Source organism: Onychomys torridus, chromosome 20, assembly GCF_903995425.1.
Source record: "Onychomys torridus chromosome 20, mOncTor1.1, whole genome shotgun sequence".
Taxonomy (NCBI): domain Eukaryota; kingdom Metazoa; phylum Chordata; class Mammalia; order Rodentia; family Cricetidae; genus Onychomys; species Onychomys torridus.
In genome coordinates this window covers 40,712,893-40,730,857 of record NC_050462.1, presented here as the reverse complement: position 1 = coordinate 40,730,857, position 17,965 = coordinate 40,712,893, and the positions used below count along the sequence as shown (strand labels likewise).

Here is a 17,965-nt window from a genome sequence, read left to right as displayed (position 1 = left end):
TGAAGCAGTTGTTAACGTTTTGCATATTAAAAACTAATTAGAAAAATACATTTGTGATTTAGTTGGTTATATTGTGGACTGATCTAAAGCATTACTAATTTGTTCTGGGTTTCTGTTTGTTTGTTTGTTTGTTTTGTTTTGTTTTGTTGAGACAAGGTCTCACTATGGAGCCCTGGGTGGTGTGTAACTCTGTGTAGATCAGGCTATCCTTGAACTCACAGAGATCCTCCTGCCTTTGCTTCCTGAACTTGTTCTGCCTTTAACTGAATAGGTTTATATATGTGGCCACCAAGAATTTGCACTTAATTGATTATTCAGTTAGTGACATAGAAAAATAAATATAAAAAATAAAATAAAATAAATTTCCAATTTATTACCTTTCTCAATAAATAAATCTAGCATGAAAAGTTGTGCTATTTTTCAACCATAAAGTATTTATTGTATTAAAACCTGGCTCTCAGGCCTGATCATACTTATTTTGTTTATCTTCTTGAGACAGGGTCTCACTATGTAGCTCTGGCTGTCCTGGAACTTTTATACTCTAGGTTGGCCTCGAATTCAAAGAGATCCACCTGCCTCTGCTTCCTGAGTACTGGGATTAAAGATGTGTGCCACTAGGCCCAGTCAGCCTAATTTTAAAACTATCTGTATTTCAATATTATATGAATTCATATCAATTCCATGTATGTCCTAATTAGTTATTAAGTCACCCAAAACCTTGGCTGAATGTTAATGAGTAACAAACGTGACAGGGGAGCTCTGTGACATAGTCAATGAGTACCAAACACGACAGGGGGGCTCTGTGACATAGTCAATGAGTAGCAAACGTGACGGGGGCTCTGTGACAGTCATTGAGTAACAAACATGACAGAGGGGCTCTGTGACATAGTCAATGAGTACCAAACATGACAGGGGGGGCTCTGTGACATAGTCAATGAGTACCAAACACGACAGGGGGGCTCTGTGACATAGTCAATGAGTACCAAACATGACAGGGGGGCTCTGTGACAGTCATTGAGTAACAAACGTGACGGGGGCTCTGTGACATAGTCAATGAGTACCAAACATGACAGAGGGGCTCTGTGACATAGTCAATGAGTACCAAACATGACAGGGGGGCTCTGTGACAGTCAATGAGTAACAAACATGACAGAGGGGCTCTGTGACATAGTCAATGAGTACCAAACACGACAGGGGGGCTCTGTGACATAGTCAATGAGTAACAAACGTGACGGGGGAGCTCTGTGACATAGTCAATGAGCACCAAACACGACAGGGGGGCTCTGTGACAGTCATTGAGTAACAAACATGACAGAGGGGCTCTGTGACATAGTCAATGAGTAACAAATGTGACGGGGGAGCTCTGTGACATAGTCAATGAGTACCAAACACGACAGGGGGGCTCTGTGACATAGTCAATGAGTACCAAAACACGACAGGGGGGCTCTGTGACATAGTCAATGAGTAACAAACACGACAGGGGGGCTCTGTGACATAGTCAATGAGTAACAAACACGACAGGGGGGCTCTGTGACAGTCAATGAGTAACAAACATGACGGGGGCTCTGTGACATAGTCAATGAGTACCAAACACGACAGGGGAGCTCTGTGACAGTCATTGAGTAACAAACATGACAGAGGGGCTCAGTGACATAGTCAATGCGTACCAAACATGACAGGGGGGGCTCTGTGACATAGTCAATGAGTACCAAACATGACAGGGGGGGCTCTGTGACATAGTCAATGAGTACCAAACACGACAGGGGGGGCTCTGTGACATAGTCAATGAGTACCAAACATGACGGGGGCTCTGTGACATAGTCAATGAGTACCAAACACGACGGGGGCTCTGTGACATAGTCAATGAGTACCAAACACGACAGGGGGGCTCTGTGACATAGTCAATGAGTAACAAACACGACAGAGGGGCTCTGTGACATACTATATGTGGCTCTCATCATCTCCATGTGTTATATGCATTTTAGTGGGGTCATTTGAGCAGTTACAGCAGATCACAGAAGGACATGCTGGAGTGAGGAGGGAGAAGATGGAAGGAGGAGGCTGGGACTATGAGGAAGGAAACATGGGCTGATCTAGGAAAAGGCTGGGATTTGTGTTGAGCCCATATCTCTTTAGGAGGAAAACACCTTTCCAAGAACAAAATCACAATTAACACATAGAAAAGTATAAAGTATGAAACACACACACACACACACACACACACACACACACACACACATACACACATACCATCAGATCTTATTTATCATTTGGTAACACCATTTAGAAATAATTTATTTAGAGTTCATGTCTCAGTGACTTAAAATAGAGGGAACAGACCTATAACCTACTTAAATCCATGCTTACCTCTGGTTCATGTTGCCTTTCTCTACTAACAACACGCATAGACACATTGGTGTATGTGGACCAAATAGGCACTTAGTATGCCATACATCAGTTTTAATCTTCATACCTTAAATATAATTAGACATCTACAAAGTAGAGATGTAGAAACAGATTCTCATTGTGTTTTACACATGTGGATGGGTCTGCCTCTCATAGTGCAAGTTCACGATGAATTCACAGAAGGACCCAGGAACGCCACCAAGAGAGACCTGTGTCTCTTCACTTTTGCCTCTGCTCTTTCTGGACAAAAGATCCCCATGGAGCAGAGAGCAGAATCAGGAGATTGTGGCTTCTGCAGTATGCCCTCCTCAGCCTTAGATCCATAGAAGGGAGTACCCAGCTCACCAGTGATGTGTGATTTTATATGACGTCCTTTTCCTGTGCAAGGATTTAATACTTGAAAACATGGTCACAATAAACAAAATAAAGCTTTGTTTATTCTCAGGGGAGCCAGGTAGACTCCATAAAGAGATCATTGTTTAAAGAAAAGTACATTCATGTCATAAGCATATAATTGAAAAATCAGGGTACATTTGCATGGTAGATTGAATAAAAATGACTCCCATAGGCTCACATATTTGAATGCTTAGTCACCATGAAATAAAACCATTTGAAAAGATTAGGAGGATTAGGAGATGTGGGCTTGTTGAAGGAAGAGTGTCACTGGGGTTTGAAAAGCCCAAGCCAAGCCCAGTTTCTTTTTCTTTCAGCCCACCTGCCTGTGGATCAGTATGTAAGGCTCTCAGCTCCTTCTCCAGAATCATGTGTGCCACCATACCCCCCACCATGATAATAATGGACTGACCTCTGCAACCATAAACAAGCTTTCAATGAAATGCTTGCTTTTATTGAAGACATAAACCCCCTTTTCCTCTTAAGTTGTTTTGGTCAGGGTATTTTATCACAGAAACAGAAATGAAACTAAGACAATGAGGTTTATAGTACCAGACACAAATTCTCTCACACAGTGTCATCTTCAAAAGCAACCAGAAAGTAGTTGGTTACCTGCTAATAGTCATGCCACTATTTCAGTTATGGACACATCGTGTCTAGAAGGTCAGTATTAGAGCATTCAGTGCTCACTACTGGAAGATCAGTATTATAACATTCAGTGTTCACCACTGGGTAATATAATTGGTGACTTTTCCCTTTATTGGCCTGCATAACATGGGAAAAGTGAGCCCACAGGGAGGAAGTTTCCAGACCAGTTCCAGCTTGATTTCTTTGACTTACAACCAAACAGTGTTTTCTTGATAAGCAAGGTCTTCAAACAGCCTGTGTTGTGTGGGGGACTTCTGGGGTTATTTCTAACCAATAACTTGTTGAAAGAGATCCCACACCTGACACTGAGATTATCATTTAATAACTCAGGTTTTCTGAAGAAACACTGTCCACCCATGCAAGTTACCTGTGTTTGTGTCTTTTTAAAAGTATACTTTGTATTGGATTGTGAAAGCGGGCTACCCAAAGGCTTTTGTATGCATTCTTGTGTTTGGTTAAACCACCTAGCTTCTCTTCTCCCTGCGCCCACCACTCCCATCTGCACCTCAGCCTTAACCCTCCGTTTTACCCCCCACTTCCCATTTTAATATCACACGTGTTCTCTCCCCTCAATCCCTAAGGCCTTCCTCTCTATCACTGTCTGCCTTTTCTAGCTTCCTGTCCACTATAGATATTCCAAATTAAACACACAAGTCTAAAAGTTAGAAGCTGAGTTCCACAAATGAGATAGAACATGTGCTGCTTGTCTTGGGTCTGGGTTACCTCATTCAGTATGTTTTCCAGTTCCATACATTTTCCTGTAATTTTTATAATTTCATTTTTGTTTATAGCTGGGTAAAATTACATTGTGTGGCGGTATGACATCTTCAGTATGCATTCTTCAGTTCATGTCTTCTAGACAGATGCCATGTTTTAGCTATGGGGAATACAGCCGCAATGAACAATGATGTGTTTGTGTCTCTGTGGGTAAAATATGGAATCCTTTGGCTATATTCTCAGGAGTAATAGAAATGGATCATATGGTTGTTCTGTTGTTAGTTTTTTGAGAAACCTTCACACTTTTCCAACAGTGAGTAAACATCTCCCTTCCCCCATATCCTTGCCAGCATTTCTTATTGTTTTTCTTGGTGACCATCGCTCTGAGGTCATATGGAATTTGACTGGGGCCATATGGAATCTGACTGGGGTCATATGGAATCTGAAAGTCATTTTAATTTACACTTCTCTGATGTTGAGCACTTTTTAAAATACTTGTCAGTCATTTGTATTCTTCTTTTGAGAATTTTCTGATCAATTCTGTGGCCCACTTTTAAATTCATTTTTCTTCTTGATGCTTAGTTTTGTTTGTTTGTTTGTTTAGTTCTTTGTATATTCTAGAATTAATCCTCTGTTGGATGTGCAGATGGCAGATCTTGGTCCTCTCTCTGTAAACTGTCTCTTTCCTATTGAAAAGCCTTTTAATTTCATGACACTCCATTTGGTAATGACTAGCCTTGCTTATATTGAGGGTTGGCACCCTATTCAGAACATCGTTACCTCTGCCTGTACAATAGAGTGTGCTCCCCACTTTCTTCCCTGATGGTTTCAGAGTTTCTTGTCTTAAGCTGTGGTCCTTGATTCACCTAGAACTGAGTTATGTGCAGGTGAGAGAGAGGCTCTGGATTCATTCATCTGTATTGGATGTACACTTTCCTCAGCAGTATTTGTTGAAGATCCTGTCTTTTCTCCAGTGAGTTTTTTTTTCTTTTCTTCTTTTATTTGTACATTTTTGTCAAAAATCAGGTGTGTGACTTTATGTCTGGGACTTCTGTTCTATTCTATCCATCAATCTACAGGACTGTTTTGACATCATTGTGATGCTGTTTTTGATGCTACGGATCTAGCTTCCAGAATATTTCTTTTGCCCAGAACTGCTTTGACTATTTGGGGTCTTTTTTGCTTCCATACAAAGTATAAGGTTATTTTGGTTTGGTTTTTGTTTGTTTGTTTCTATTTCTTTGAAGAATTGAGTTTGTATTTTGACTGGGGGGTCACACGAAATTGGCAGGTGGCTTTTTGGCACAAAGCCATTTTCATAGTATTAATCTTGCCAATCCATGACCACGGGAGGTATTTCATTCTACAGGTGTCTTCCCTGAGTGTTTTAAAGTTTTATTAGAGAGCTATTTCAGTAGCTCTGGGTTAGGTTCGTTCCAACTATTTGTTTAGTTAGTTGGCATCATTGTTTTGAGACTATTGTGAACGGATTGTTTCCGTGACTTCTTCCTCAATATATTTGCCTAAAAAAGCTGCTGGTTTTTGTATGCTAGCTTTGTCCCTCCATCTTGCTAGACATGTTCAATTCCTTATTTTATTCAGCTGTCAATGCCTGTTGTCACATTTGCAATCATTATTATGAGTTCTCTGCCTGAGATTTCAAGTAGCATGCTCTTTTGAGATGAAAGGTCTAGGCTAGCCTGGGTCTCACTATGTCAACCAGCCTGGCCTCAAACTCACAGAGACCCAGCTGCCTCTGCTTCTGGAGTGCTAGGATTAAAGGCATGAGTCACCATGTCACCCAAACACCCTTACGGTACTGTAGAGTTGATTGTGTTTGGAGACATTGTGTGTGTGTGTGTGTGTGTGTGTGTGTGTGTGTGTGTGTGTTTCATATGTTACTGGATTGAAACATATAATGATATATCTACAGAGTTATAGAGATATATCATCCTTTCATGGTTTGGTTTATATTTTAATCAGTTATATTCTTTCATTTGGAGTATTCACATCATTCAAGTAATATTTGGATTAATAAAGTTAAGTGTGTAGTTCTGAAATAATTCCTCGGGTTCAGGAGCTCAGGGTGCCTGGTGTGAACTCTGTTATTCCCTGAGTAGAATGTTGAGTTCAGAGCATCTAACTAGGGCTGCTGGATGTTCCCACTGTGCGCCTGTGAATGTGCTGTGCTTACCAGTTAACAGCGGAGACCCCTAAACTCCACTAGCTGCTAGAAGATGACCAAGGAGGGTATGGAGCATAGTCAGAGTTTGGTTACTAGGAATAGGATCAGGTAAGGTTAGGAGAAGTATTAGATCTTCTCTAAAAGATGGGGGAGGGGGGCTACCGATAGGGACCACAGGTTTTTTTTTAGAGATTAATGCTATGGATGATTCCAAGTATGAAATACAAAGAGTCAGGAATAAGGATGAGAGAGAAGGAAAGACACAGGAGAGGGGAGTATATTTGGTGTGCTGAAGAGGGAGGCAGTGAAGAATGCCTTAGCGTTTATTATGTGGAGAAACATAAACAGCGCTCCTAACCCCCGATTGATGTACAAACAGCATGAGACATACACAAGAGTGGAAATTAAATAGGGATAAGAAACGAAAAGGACACTTAAGGAGTGCCTTGTTGGCACAGCTGCACTGAGGTCAAAGGTGATATTCTCAGATGCCTCTAGCCACTCAGCATGCTGCTGGGGCAGGATGGAGTGGGAGCGTTGATCTCTGTGGCCTCCATGTTCCCTGGGACTCTGGCCTGTGGGAGAGGGGAGGTTGTGAGTCCTTTCCTGGCAACTCCCTGGGGCCCCTGCCTTCTCCTCTGCTCTTCTGGGTTCTCTCCTCCTGTAGGTCTGGTATATGTGAGGAACATCACTTCCCTTGGGGGGAAAAATTGCTGATATTTTTTTTTAATGAGAAAAAGATAAAAATAGAATTTTAAACTTCTGAGTGATTTGCCCTGTGTGTTCAGGGACTGCACCCAGGAGGTCACAGATGCCTGAGTAACTCTGCATCTTTCTGTCTGTCACTCACAAACTGAGTGGCTTTTTTCTGCATGGGTGTGCAATGTCCTGGCAGTTCTATTAGCAGATGTTCTAGAAGATGCCCTGAACATCTCCCTTCGGGATCAAGTCTTGACTCGTTTCTGGGGAACAAGTTCCGCTTCCTCTTTGAGTCTTGGGCGCCATGTTTTCTTCCCGCATGGAGTTTCAGCTGAAGGAGTACACTCATTTTGCCCCTGCCTGGGATGAAATGTGCCTGCTCTGATCTTTGCTTGATGGTTCTGTTTTTTGTGACGTCGGGTCTTGCTCATGTATACCTGGGCTGGCCTGTCACTTATAGCCAAGGCTAGCCTCAAATTCACAGCAGTCCTCCTGCCTCAGCCTTCCATGTGTTTCTCTAATAGGTATGAACTACCATGCCCAACTCTAGTTTTGGTTTGAAGCAGAGAAGCCACGTCTCTTGCCAGGGAGGAGAGAATCCTAAAGAAACACTGTGCACATGCTCTTGAACCTGGGCTCAGGCCGTTAAACCCAACCCTGTTCTCTCCACTGGGTGTTTCTGGAAGAAACCCTTACCTCTGTCCTCAGAGTTGATGTGAATTAAAGGGCTCTATTAATATAAAATCATTCGAACGAGGTCGAGAAAGTTAAAAGCGCACACTCTGTGGAAACGTGACCCTGACCGCTTTACCCAGAATTTATATTCCCAGCCCAACCAAGTGTGAGACACTAAAATCATTTGAAACACTCATTAAATATTTAATCTGCCTTTCCTCTCTGTCTCTCTCACTCCCACTCTGACTCAGCATAAGGTCAGGATTCCTGGGTTGGTCACCTCAACATTATTTACTTCAAAGCTTCCTCCGCGACAGCCAGAAACCCTCTGAGTCAGCAGCCATTTAATCCAACCACACAGGTCACTTGATTAATTACTCAGTGTACCCACTGAGTGGCTCCTATTAATTAAGCCCTTTGTGCTGTCTTCTCCTCTCCTTTCTGGAATGTTTCAGGCCACATGCCTGTAGGCTTCTAGTAGCAAAGCTCCGGCCAGCACCCACCCAAGTGGCACTTAATCCAACACCCTTTACAGAATGCTGTCTAACCCGTGCCACAGGAGGAGTTTGTTCTCGGGGTTGCTCGTGATTTGGAGGGTTGGAACTCAGTGTGGCCACGGGAGGGGAGGTGGACGGATGGCTAAGAGGCAAGGCCTAACGGAGGTTCATAGGACTTGGGGAGTTTCCCCGAGAAGGGATTAAAGTTACTCTGATGGGACTCCCGGGATGCTGTGAGAATGACTTGATCCCTCTCTGGCTTCTTATCTGGAAATACAATCCCTTCCTCACGTATCCTTCTCTCTGTTGTTGGTGATGTCCACCGTGAGGCCCTCACCAGAGCCAAGCTGGGCCTTGCACACTCTGTGTCTCCAGAGCTAAGAGCTAAATAAACCCTTGTGTGTAAGTTTGGTGGTGGGGGCAGGGGCTATATGAATATGTGTGTATGTGAGTGGTGTGTGTTGTACACACATGTCTTTTTTCTTCCCTGCTTCAGGTATTTGCCATTTTACTATGGCAACCAAAAAATAAGCCAATGCAGATTGTCTGGTTGCTCTGTGAGACAGTGGACTCTGGAGGCAGAGGGGGAGATCTGAACCCCTGTTGTTCCCTTGAGGGAAAAAAGGAAATGTTATTAGCATGATAACTTATGTTCAGTGTTCAGTGTTTAATAAGAACCATCCCAATAAAACCCTGGGACATAGAGAATATTCAGGGGTTTTTTGTTTTGTTTTGTTTGCCAGTGGAAAAAAATCCAAGACCTCTGAAAACTTATCTACTAACTTCCACAAAGTAGTTTGAACATAGGCAGTTTGATTTCAGACCCTAAATTCTTAATCACCAGACAGTGTGTCTGGGGAATAAGTGAGTTAACCATGAAGTCACTATGAAGGGAAGGTCTGATTTTTTTCCCTGGGGGGACAACTTGCAAGAATGATTTCCGAGCAGCTTGTAGGGTTCCATCTGGATGAGGGAAGAAAGCAGAGTCCAGGCTGAGGACAGAGCTGTGGAAAGCACAGAGGTTATATCATTGTCCTGAAAGCAGCATACATTTTTAAAAAAGCCTTCTAGTGTGTGTTGAGAGACTTAAACTCATATTTTCATCCTTCGAAATCTCACATTCAAGAAACACCCTAAGCAAATAGCACAAAATATGAGTGAGATTGAGCTACCGAGGAAACTGGCTGGCCACCTCAGTTCTCCTTGAAGTCATCATTTCAGACCAAATGGGATGGGATTGGCCTGGCCTAGCCTGTAGAAACTGGGTATTCCTGGCCTCTGACTCCTTTGCAACAATTCCATCTTTCAGAACTGTCTATGCATCCTACATCTTCATTGTATAGAACTTAACAAGAAGGCTTTGTGCCAACTCAGAAGGTTGTGCCATTTTGGCAAAGGAACACATACCAAGAACTATCTTGGAACAGATGCCTGAGTGGGATATGTACCAAGATCCCACCCAAATGACCTTGAAAAGACTGCTTCATCTCTCGCTATGACCTTCTGTATGTATTGTCCTGAGCTCGCTGCAGCCAGCCTACACACCATGCAATTGCATGATTGACACCCTTCCCCACCCAACTGAGCTTTGGCCCTTTGGTTTAGCTATAAAATTACTTTTTCAATGGCTTTTACATAGTAGATCATGCCTATAAAGGAAATCATATAACATCAATTAATTTTTAAGAATTTCAGATTTCTAATCTTTAATGAATACTTTCTTTGTTTTTAGGAGGATAGAGAGCAGAAAAATCACAAACTGAGAAAAACCTCTTTAGAACACTAGCTGTGTTGAAATGTTTTATCCTTGCTTTATATTAAAAATAGCATAATTCCTGTCTTTTGTCCCTTTTTAAACTACTTTGTTGAAATTTTAAATTATCTTAATTTACACAACATTCATACGTAATTACATATATGGGAAACTTATATGTCAGTACTGATAAGTATCTGAAATTAAAAAAAAAATTAAAGCATAAAAAAGGGAAGAAAGTTTCATGGGGCTGAGGCAAGAGTGTGAATCTAGCTAGCCTCGGCTACATAACAGGTCTAAGGACAGCCTGAGCTAAATTGGAAAACCTTGTCTTAAGGTGAAGTCGAAGGAGTAAGTCAATAAACTGAACCATGTATGGCGTGATTGGTGGGAAATGATGAACACATTGGAGTAATAACGTCAAGTGGATGGGGCACACTCCTGGGTGGTTGTGGGAAATCAAATTATAATGATTGAACATGATATAAATACATGAAAAAAATTATGGTATTTAAAGAAGGAACAATATTCTTGATTATGATAAGATAGTTATAGCTCAGAGCCATATTAGTTAGATAAGCACACTTGAAGGGAAGACTTCATGTCACAGTCATGGTCCCTTTGCCCCAGTGTCCTTCAACACCCCTCACTCATTTTCATCGTGAAAATAGAAGAAAACCTTGGAAATGTTCATTGTGAACTTACGCTTAATGTATCAGAAATACCAAAGTGTCAATTAATACATAATTAGAAAGGAGTTTAGAATTTACCCCTGGGTGTGTGTGTATATATATTCTTAGTGAAATAGAACCCAAGTGCATGCACACCCTACTGAATATTGATGGCTTTCGACATCCAGGAATTTTCTAAAAGCTCATTGTTTTGTATGCTAAGCACTAAGAAGGATTTCAGTTTATCAGTCTAAGGTTCTTAGATACTAATGGAGCTCCAACTACGGTTCTGAAGAAGTGATTTTCTTTTAGGTATCTGGAGTATTATTTAAAGGAAAACATTACTTCTCATTGTGACAGTAATAAATGGGAGACGTTTTGACTGGAATGAGGGAGGGTAAGATGAAGTGACCCTTGTGAGGGTCCCATGCCGTGAGAACAGGAACCATGCCTACAGCCTTCTGATTAACTATTGATGTTGTTCCGGCCCATGGACCTCTAAACACAGAGACGTTTGAATTCATGTTCCCCGCATTAGTCAACATAAACTAGTGTTGTTCAAGGCAGGCAGCTCCTTGTCAATCCCTCCAGATGACAGAAGGGGTGGTGAACCCCAGGGTGGTGACTCATGAGGCTGAAGGAGCGTGATCAGGAGTTCAAGGCCAGCACTGACTACATAATAAGACTTTGTTTCAAAAACAACAACAACAACAAAAAAAAAGATGGTAGGAAGGAAATGATGAACTGTGAGTTTCTCTACTAGGTCAGGAAAAGTATGGATGGCAACTCAGTGAACAAATACAAACTGTGTCCTGGGGGATAGCTAAGGGTGTCTCTCCTGAAAGCAATGCTCTATCAGCTTTCCACAATCACTAAAATTACCACTAGAGACAGGTCCCTAAAGACCTTGTTCATAGCATGTATAGATCATGTCATATTGGCTTCAGGGGTTATCAGTTTTCTAACATAACACTCTATGAATTCATACATAGAGTACATAGGAAGCTAAGTTGAGTCCATGTCTATGACGATGAAGTAAGGGTAAACCCATGCTGGAACACAGTAGTTAGGGCCTTTCAAAGTCAAGAGTCATCTGGGGAAACTAAAAACCTCAGGCAATGGGGAGTGACATCAGAATCAAATCAGGTAGTTTCTAAGAAGCACCTCTTACACTGAGGTCAATGGACTTGAAGTCAGTAAGCTGCCATTCATCTCGAAGACCACACACTGAGACAGAAAGCCAAAGTCTCCAAGAAGTCAAAATGGATTTTCTGGTTCTAGAGCCCTTCCTTTGAAGCATTATGACATACTGCCTCCTGGAAACACACACACACACACACACACACACGGAGCGGGGCAGAGAATCTCATGAAAAGACGAAATTAAAATGCAAGTGTATGCCAGATGCCTTCTACCTCATCACCTGGAGTCTTGTAAAAATGTACAATGTACCAAGAACCATCCTGCTTGTTCTCAGATGTTCAGCCAAGGGTTACACGTATGACCCTTAGAGCCTCAGGCTAAGCCTTTACTCTGACCTTAAATATGTTGGTGTGAGATTAATTGAACCGATGGGATTTTTTTTTTCTGTTATGGTTTGGAAATCTTAGCCAAGAAATATTTTCTTTTTGGACTTGTTACCTGAAACGTGGGTAACTGAGCAGGACTCCTTGGTGGCCTTTGATCCCATTAGAGAGTTTAAATCGATGGGCCAGTTCTTTGAATGAAACCAGATATTAAAATAACACCAAGCTAGAGTCACAGGAGAGTGTAGTGTAATGCATACCTTCAGAGTCCCAATTTAGGGGGAACAGAGTTCCAGTTGACTAGATTAGCCCACATGCAGGTTCCTTTTACTTCGGAGTGATTCTTAGTCTCCACATATTTATAGATCAGGCACAGAGCAAAATTTAAAATTCCTATATCCAGTTTAGAGATCCGAACACTGTCAGAGCCTGGAATGTACAACACGACACTGTCCAGGACCCCCAAAGACACCCAGTGATACACGCTGCTAATGGGTTTGAATTTCTCAGCACTCAAGTACAACTCTGATGTTTTCTTCCCAGGATGTTTTATCACCTGTGATCTTCATCAGTTTGGACTTTGGTTGTTGTTAAGGTCTGAACCAATAACCTAATTGGCTATTGAGACCCAGATTCTTTTTTTTTTTCATTTTTCTTTATTAAGAAAATTTCTACTCACTCCACATGCCATCCACAGATCCCACCTCCTCCCTCCACCCACCCACCCCAGCCCTCTTTCCCAAGCCACCCTGCATCCCCACATCCCCCAAATTGAGGTCTCTCATGGGGAGCCAGCAGAGACCAGCACACTGAGCCTAGGCAGGTCCAAGCCCCTTCCCACTGCACCAAGGCTGTGCAAGGTGTCACACCACAGGCACTGGATTCCAGAAGCCTGCCCATAAACCAGGGACAGATCCCGATCCCCCTGCCTGGGTGGCCCCCAAACAGTTGGAGCCAAACAACCGTCTTCCATATCTAGAGGGCCTAGTCCAGTCCCATGGGGACTCCACAGCCACCAGTCCACAGTTCATGGGCTTCCACTAGTGTGGCTGGAGACCCAGATTCTTAAGACTGGCCACGGCCATCCCCTCTACACAGTGGTCTGCAGATGGTCTCTGTAGCTATAGCAACCACTTCACTCCCCTCACACAAGGTAGTTCCACTTGCTCTTGTGGTCATTGAAGGCTTTAATCCAAGCTTCCTGTGCACCTAGCCAAAATGGCCAGGCTGGGTGAGATTAAGAGCCATCTTAAATCCTATGTCCTAAGTGTCCATTCTCATAGGTAGCATGGGAAACTGTACAGCCCAGTGTGAGAGCCAGGGGTAGCTCCTGTTATTGTCTCACACTGTAGATGGAGCACACTGTACATACTCTATCCATTTTCTGTAGATGACGACAGGATGAACTCACACCAGAGATAAACATGCATGAATAAAATAACTTGAAAATAACTCACAGCTTGGTGAAAACAGTATTCAATTCTCTCTCCATGAAACTCAGGATAAGCAGGGAGAAGAGTCAACTCTGGGGTTTGGTCTTCATAAAAAATAAAGCAGATGTAGAAATGTGTGGACCGTAAGTGAACTCGTCCCCTGACAGTTTCAGAAGTGTTTTCTGAAAGTTGTAGTGAACCAGAAGAGTTCATTCCCTCTAACGTTGCTGTTTAGGGAATCACCACAATATAATCCATGGTGATTATATGGAAGAGGGAAACTGGTTGCTCAAATTTACCCTTTTTAGCTTTCTTTTCCCATTTATTTTCCTGTTTTTATTGTGTGTAGATATATATGGGGGGCACATGTGCCGTGTCGCACGTGTAATCAGAAGACATGTCTGTAAAGTCAGTTTCCTCCTTCCACCTTTAGGTGGGCAAATGCAGGATCTTAGGCTTGCACTGTAAATGCCCTCTCACTGGCCTCTTGGTTTTTTTTTTTATTGAGACAGTGGCTCAGGCTGGCCTGAAACTCACTGTCCTCCTCCAGCACCCTGCCTAATGCCAGGATTATCATAGGCCGCACCATGCCTGGCCTGCAACTCACCATCTAAGCCAGCATGACACTTCACCCTGTGAACACATCCCCCACCCTCCCACAAGGTCTGACGTGGCTGGTGGGGAAGCCCTCTGGGCTGCCCCTTTATTTGTTCCTGCATATCCTATAGAGACCATGAGCCATGCTCCTCCATATGAGAAAGGGCTGTTGACCGAGGTGTTTTGTGGTAGTTAGGATGCATTGGCTTTCTATTATGTTTTAGATATCCTTCTACCTTCAGTGAGTGGTCTTTAAAATGGGTAAAATTTAAAAACAACATGGCTCATGCGTTGTAATGCTTTTCTCTCATTTTCTTCTTTGTAGAGCAAAGAGATTGCATTCCAACTGCATGAGGACTTAATGAAGGTTCTTAATGAGCTTTATACGGTGAGTACGTTGACTTCATTTGTGGGCTTCTTGGTTTTTATTTCTGGCCTCTAGGAGCTGCTCAGTTTAGACCTTCCTCCAAGCTGCAGTGTTGACTGATGGGCTTCTTGTGAAAATCTAGGAGGAGGTAGCAGCGTGTTGGGTGCATTCCTCTGCCGGTCCCTCCACACTCAGCGACCTCATGAGTGTGTGCGCACTAGCATGCACACACGCAGTTAAAGACTTTAAGAAAACAGAATATAGAGGCCTTAATTAGATGCGTTTTAACTGGCTGGATTCTGTGAGACCCGCATTCCATTTTTGAATATTTTGTTTAAGATTGCTGTTCTTAGATGTGAGCCGTTTGGAGTTGCTTGGTTGTAGGTTCTTTCATTTCTGCCTTTCTATTTATTTGTATCTTACAGGGTTGGGTCCGACCCTTGGACCTTGGGCTAGGCAAGTGCTCTGTTACTGAGCTGGATCCTATGCCATTCATTCTCTCTCTCTCTCTCTCTTTTTTTTTCTCTTCCATACCCCTCCCTCCATTTCAGTTCATTTGACTATTTGGAAATGGCACTGCACTAAGATTATTTGAGGTGGGGGGGGATGGCGATATCTTTATGTCCTTCCTTATAATAATTTGTTTTATTTGACTTACATTTCACTTAGGGTATTGATTATCATCATAAATAATTTAGAGACACTCTATTTTTTAAACTACTAATGTTTTTCTTAGCTTTAAATTTTATTTGTTCCTAAAAAGACAAGGGTGTAAAACGTAATTTGGTAAATTACATTTCTAACGCCCCATTAATACTTGCTGATTAAAGGAGTTTGTTAACTAATTAAACTTTAAAAAAATAAAACATTTTTATGAAATGCACGAAGGTTGGCTTATCTTAAGATTTATTTTATTTAAGTGTACATGTGTCCATCTGAGAAAACGTTATGCACGTACCTGGACCCATGCCAGGCAAGTCTGGGAAAGGGGTCAGGATCCGTAGAACTGAAGTTACAGGCAGTTGTGAGCTGTAGTGTGGGTTGAGAACTGAACCGGGTCCTCTGGAAGAGCAGCCAGCATTCTTAATTACTGAGCCATCTTCTCAGACTCCTTTCTAAGATTTTTGTGTCTAGATGATGGGGGGGTGTTGAATAGGATGATTTCTGTATGCTAATTTCTCCTTCAGATACTTATTCATGCACAACCTACAAAACTTCCATGTGAGAAGGCCTAACTGTATACCACCTACCTGATGAAATTGAGTTTTAGATGGGAAAGGCCACTTACCTGCCTGTGCTTTATGTGGTTTGTCAAGTTCTGATGACTAGGGATTTCAACCATTTCTAGAAACTTTTTCATTCAAAAGTTAAATGAGCTTGTGTCTCTGAGGAAGAGAGCAAACGGGGTGTCTGCTGCCTTTGACTGAACTATTTTAAGGAGAAGTCGTCTTTGTACTTCCCATGAGCTTCTCATGCCTAGAAATTCAAACCCACCGTTCATACTTCACCAAGCAAATCCACTGGTTGTCCCAACACCACAGACAGGGTCAGAGATGCAGGAGTCAGGTTAAACTCCATCGCCAGATAGATCTGAGAGAAGCCTGATGAACAGCACGGGAAATGGAGTGCGGACGGAGTCTAATCTCTCCACTTTCTCCTAGGTCCTTCTGTCCACTGGGCTTGGATATTTGGCAGGCCCTGGGAGTTGGGTCAAGGCAGCTGACTTACGTCCTCAGGACTCTAATCAGCATCAATCTGAAGTCTGAAGGTCCTAGAAAGGCTTACTAGAGACTGGATGACCTTGTCAGTCATGTAACCCCTCAGAGTCAGTGGGGGATTAAGAGGCGGGGGGGGGGGGGGGAGGCAATGAGGTACCATCTAGAGATCGTTCTGAGCTCCTGGAAAGAAAATTCACTTCGAAGAGCATGCTGAGTGGAGACCAGAGATCACCTTCAGTGAACTTCCCCACCCTGCCATACTCCCCTCACATATGCACACCACCCCACACAATCTCTCTCTCTCTCTCTCTCTCTCTCTCTCTCTCTCTCTCTCTCACACACACACACACACACACACACACACACACACACACACACACGCACACTAGTAAACACAGAGACACACAGTCTCTCTCTCACACACACACACACACACACACACACACACACACACACACACTCTTACACACACACACACTAGTAAACACAGACACACACACAGTCTCTCTCTCTCTCTCTCACACACACACACCACACACCACACCACACACACACACCATACACTTACCTTCAAAGGAGCTGTTGCTTGGTGTCTTCCTACACTTTGTACTAAACACACAAATTCTGACTTGTCTAAATGAAGTCTATGCATTTTACATATTCAATTTACAAGAAGAAAGAATAAAAGTGTAGGATAGTTGAATGGTGGACTAGGGCCTTAAGGAAAATGGTTTAATTGAACCACTGACTAGTATTTGCTCAGGAACAAATAACCTCCTGGTATCTTGAGTAGCGTTTTGAGCGGCTGATGACATCATCATGGTTACTAAAGTAAAGGTAGAAAGGACATAGCCCCAGGGAATTTGGTTGCTATTTGATTTCCTAGTCAGACAAATACTCAGTTCTCCTTTGTTCACACGTTCTTGAAACTCTCTGGGAGTAGGGGGTGAACATTTGGGAAATGTATTAACGTATTTATGAGTCAACCTCAGCAGGTGACGGTCTTAGGCACACGCTTCCTGACTCCAACCTGTTGCTCCCACAGCACTTGTTGATAATTCAAACCTTCCAGAAGGCTTTGGCTCATAGTACGAACTGCTCAGGAAAACAGTAGAAAAAGATGCCTTACAATCCCTCGTCCGTTCGCTGGAACTGAACCTGATGAGTCTGGGTTGTATGGTGATGTCGTAACATATGATAGAATGCTCTCATCAGTGGATAATATAGAGCACAAGGTGTGTGGTGCACGGAGCAGGAAGCCCTGGCGTTCTGCGCAGGAGAGGGGATCGTGGCACAAGACTGACTTTGGAAAGAGGATGTGCCCTTAGCGGCTTGCTGCTGTGCTGACAGACACCTGAGAGAAATGATTGAAAGAATAGAAAGATGATGCCGGTTCATGATTTCACTTGGGTCTGTGGTTGCTCCACTGCCGTGAGCCTGTGGTAAGACAGAACGAACATAGTAGAGCAGAACTGGCTCACGTCCTCGGCACTAGGATGCAGAGAAGGGAGCTCCTGCCTGCAGTGGAGAGCTTCTGTCCCATAGTCTGTTCCGTCACGTGATCACCACCCATGGTCAGCATTCCCTCCTGCCTTAGTTAACTATCTCTGGACACGCCCCCATTGGCACAGCCAAAGGGTTTCCTTAACAGTCTTCTAGGCACTCTTGGGTCCAGTCAAG

At 43.0% G+C, this 17,965-nt stretch overlaps 1 protein-coding gene across 3 annotated transcripts in view; it reads left to right on the top strand.

The window, feature by feature from the left end:
- Srgap1 (SLIT-ROBO Rho GTPase activating protein 1) overlaps positions 1-17,965 on the top strand; it is a 270,798-nt gene that overhangs the window by 150,828 nt on the left and 102,005 nt on the right. For all 3 annotated transcript variants that reach the window (XM_036169672.1, XM_036169674.1, XM_036169673.1), the window contains exon 4: positions 14,526-14,588. In XM_036169672.1, the coding sequence (XP_036025565.1) occupies positions 14,526-14,588 (63 nt within the window). The remainder of the gene's footprint in view (positions 1-14,525; positions 14,589-17,965) is intronic.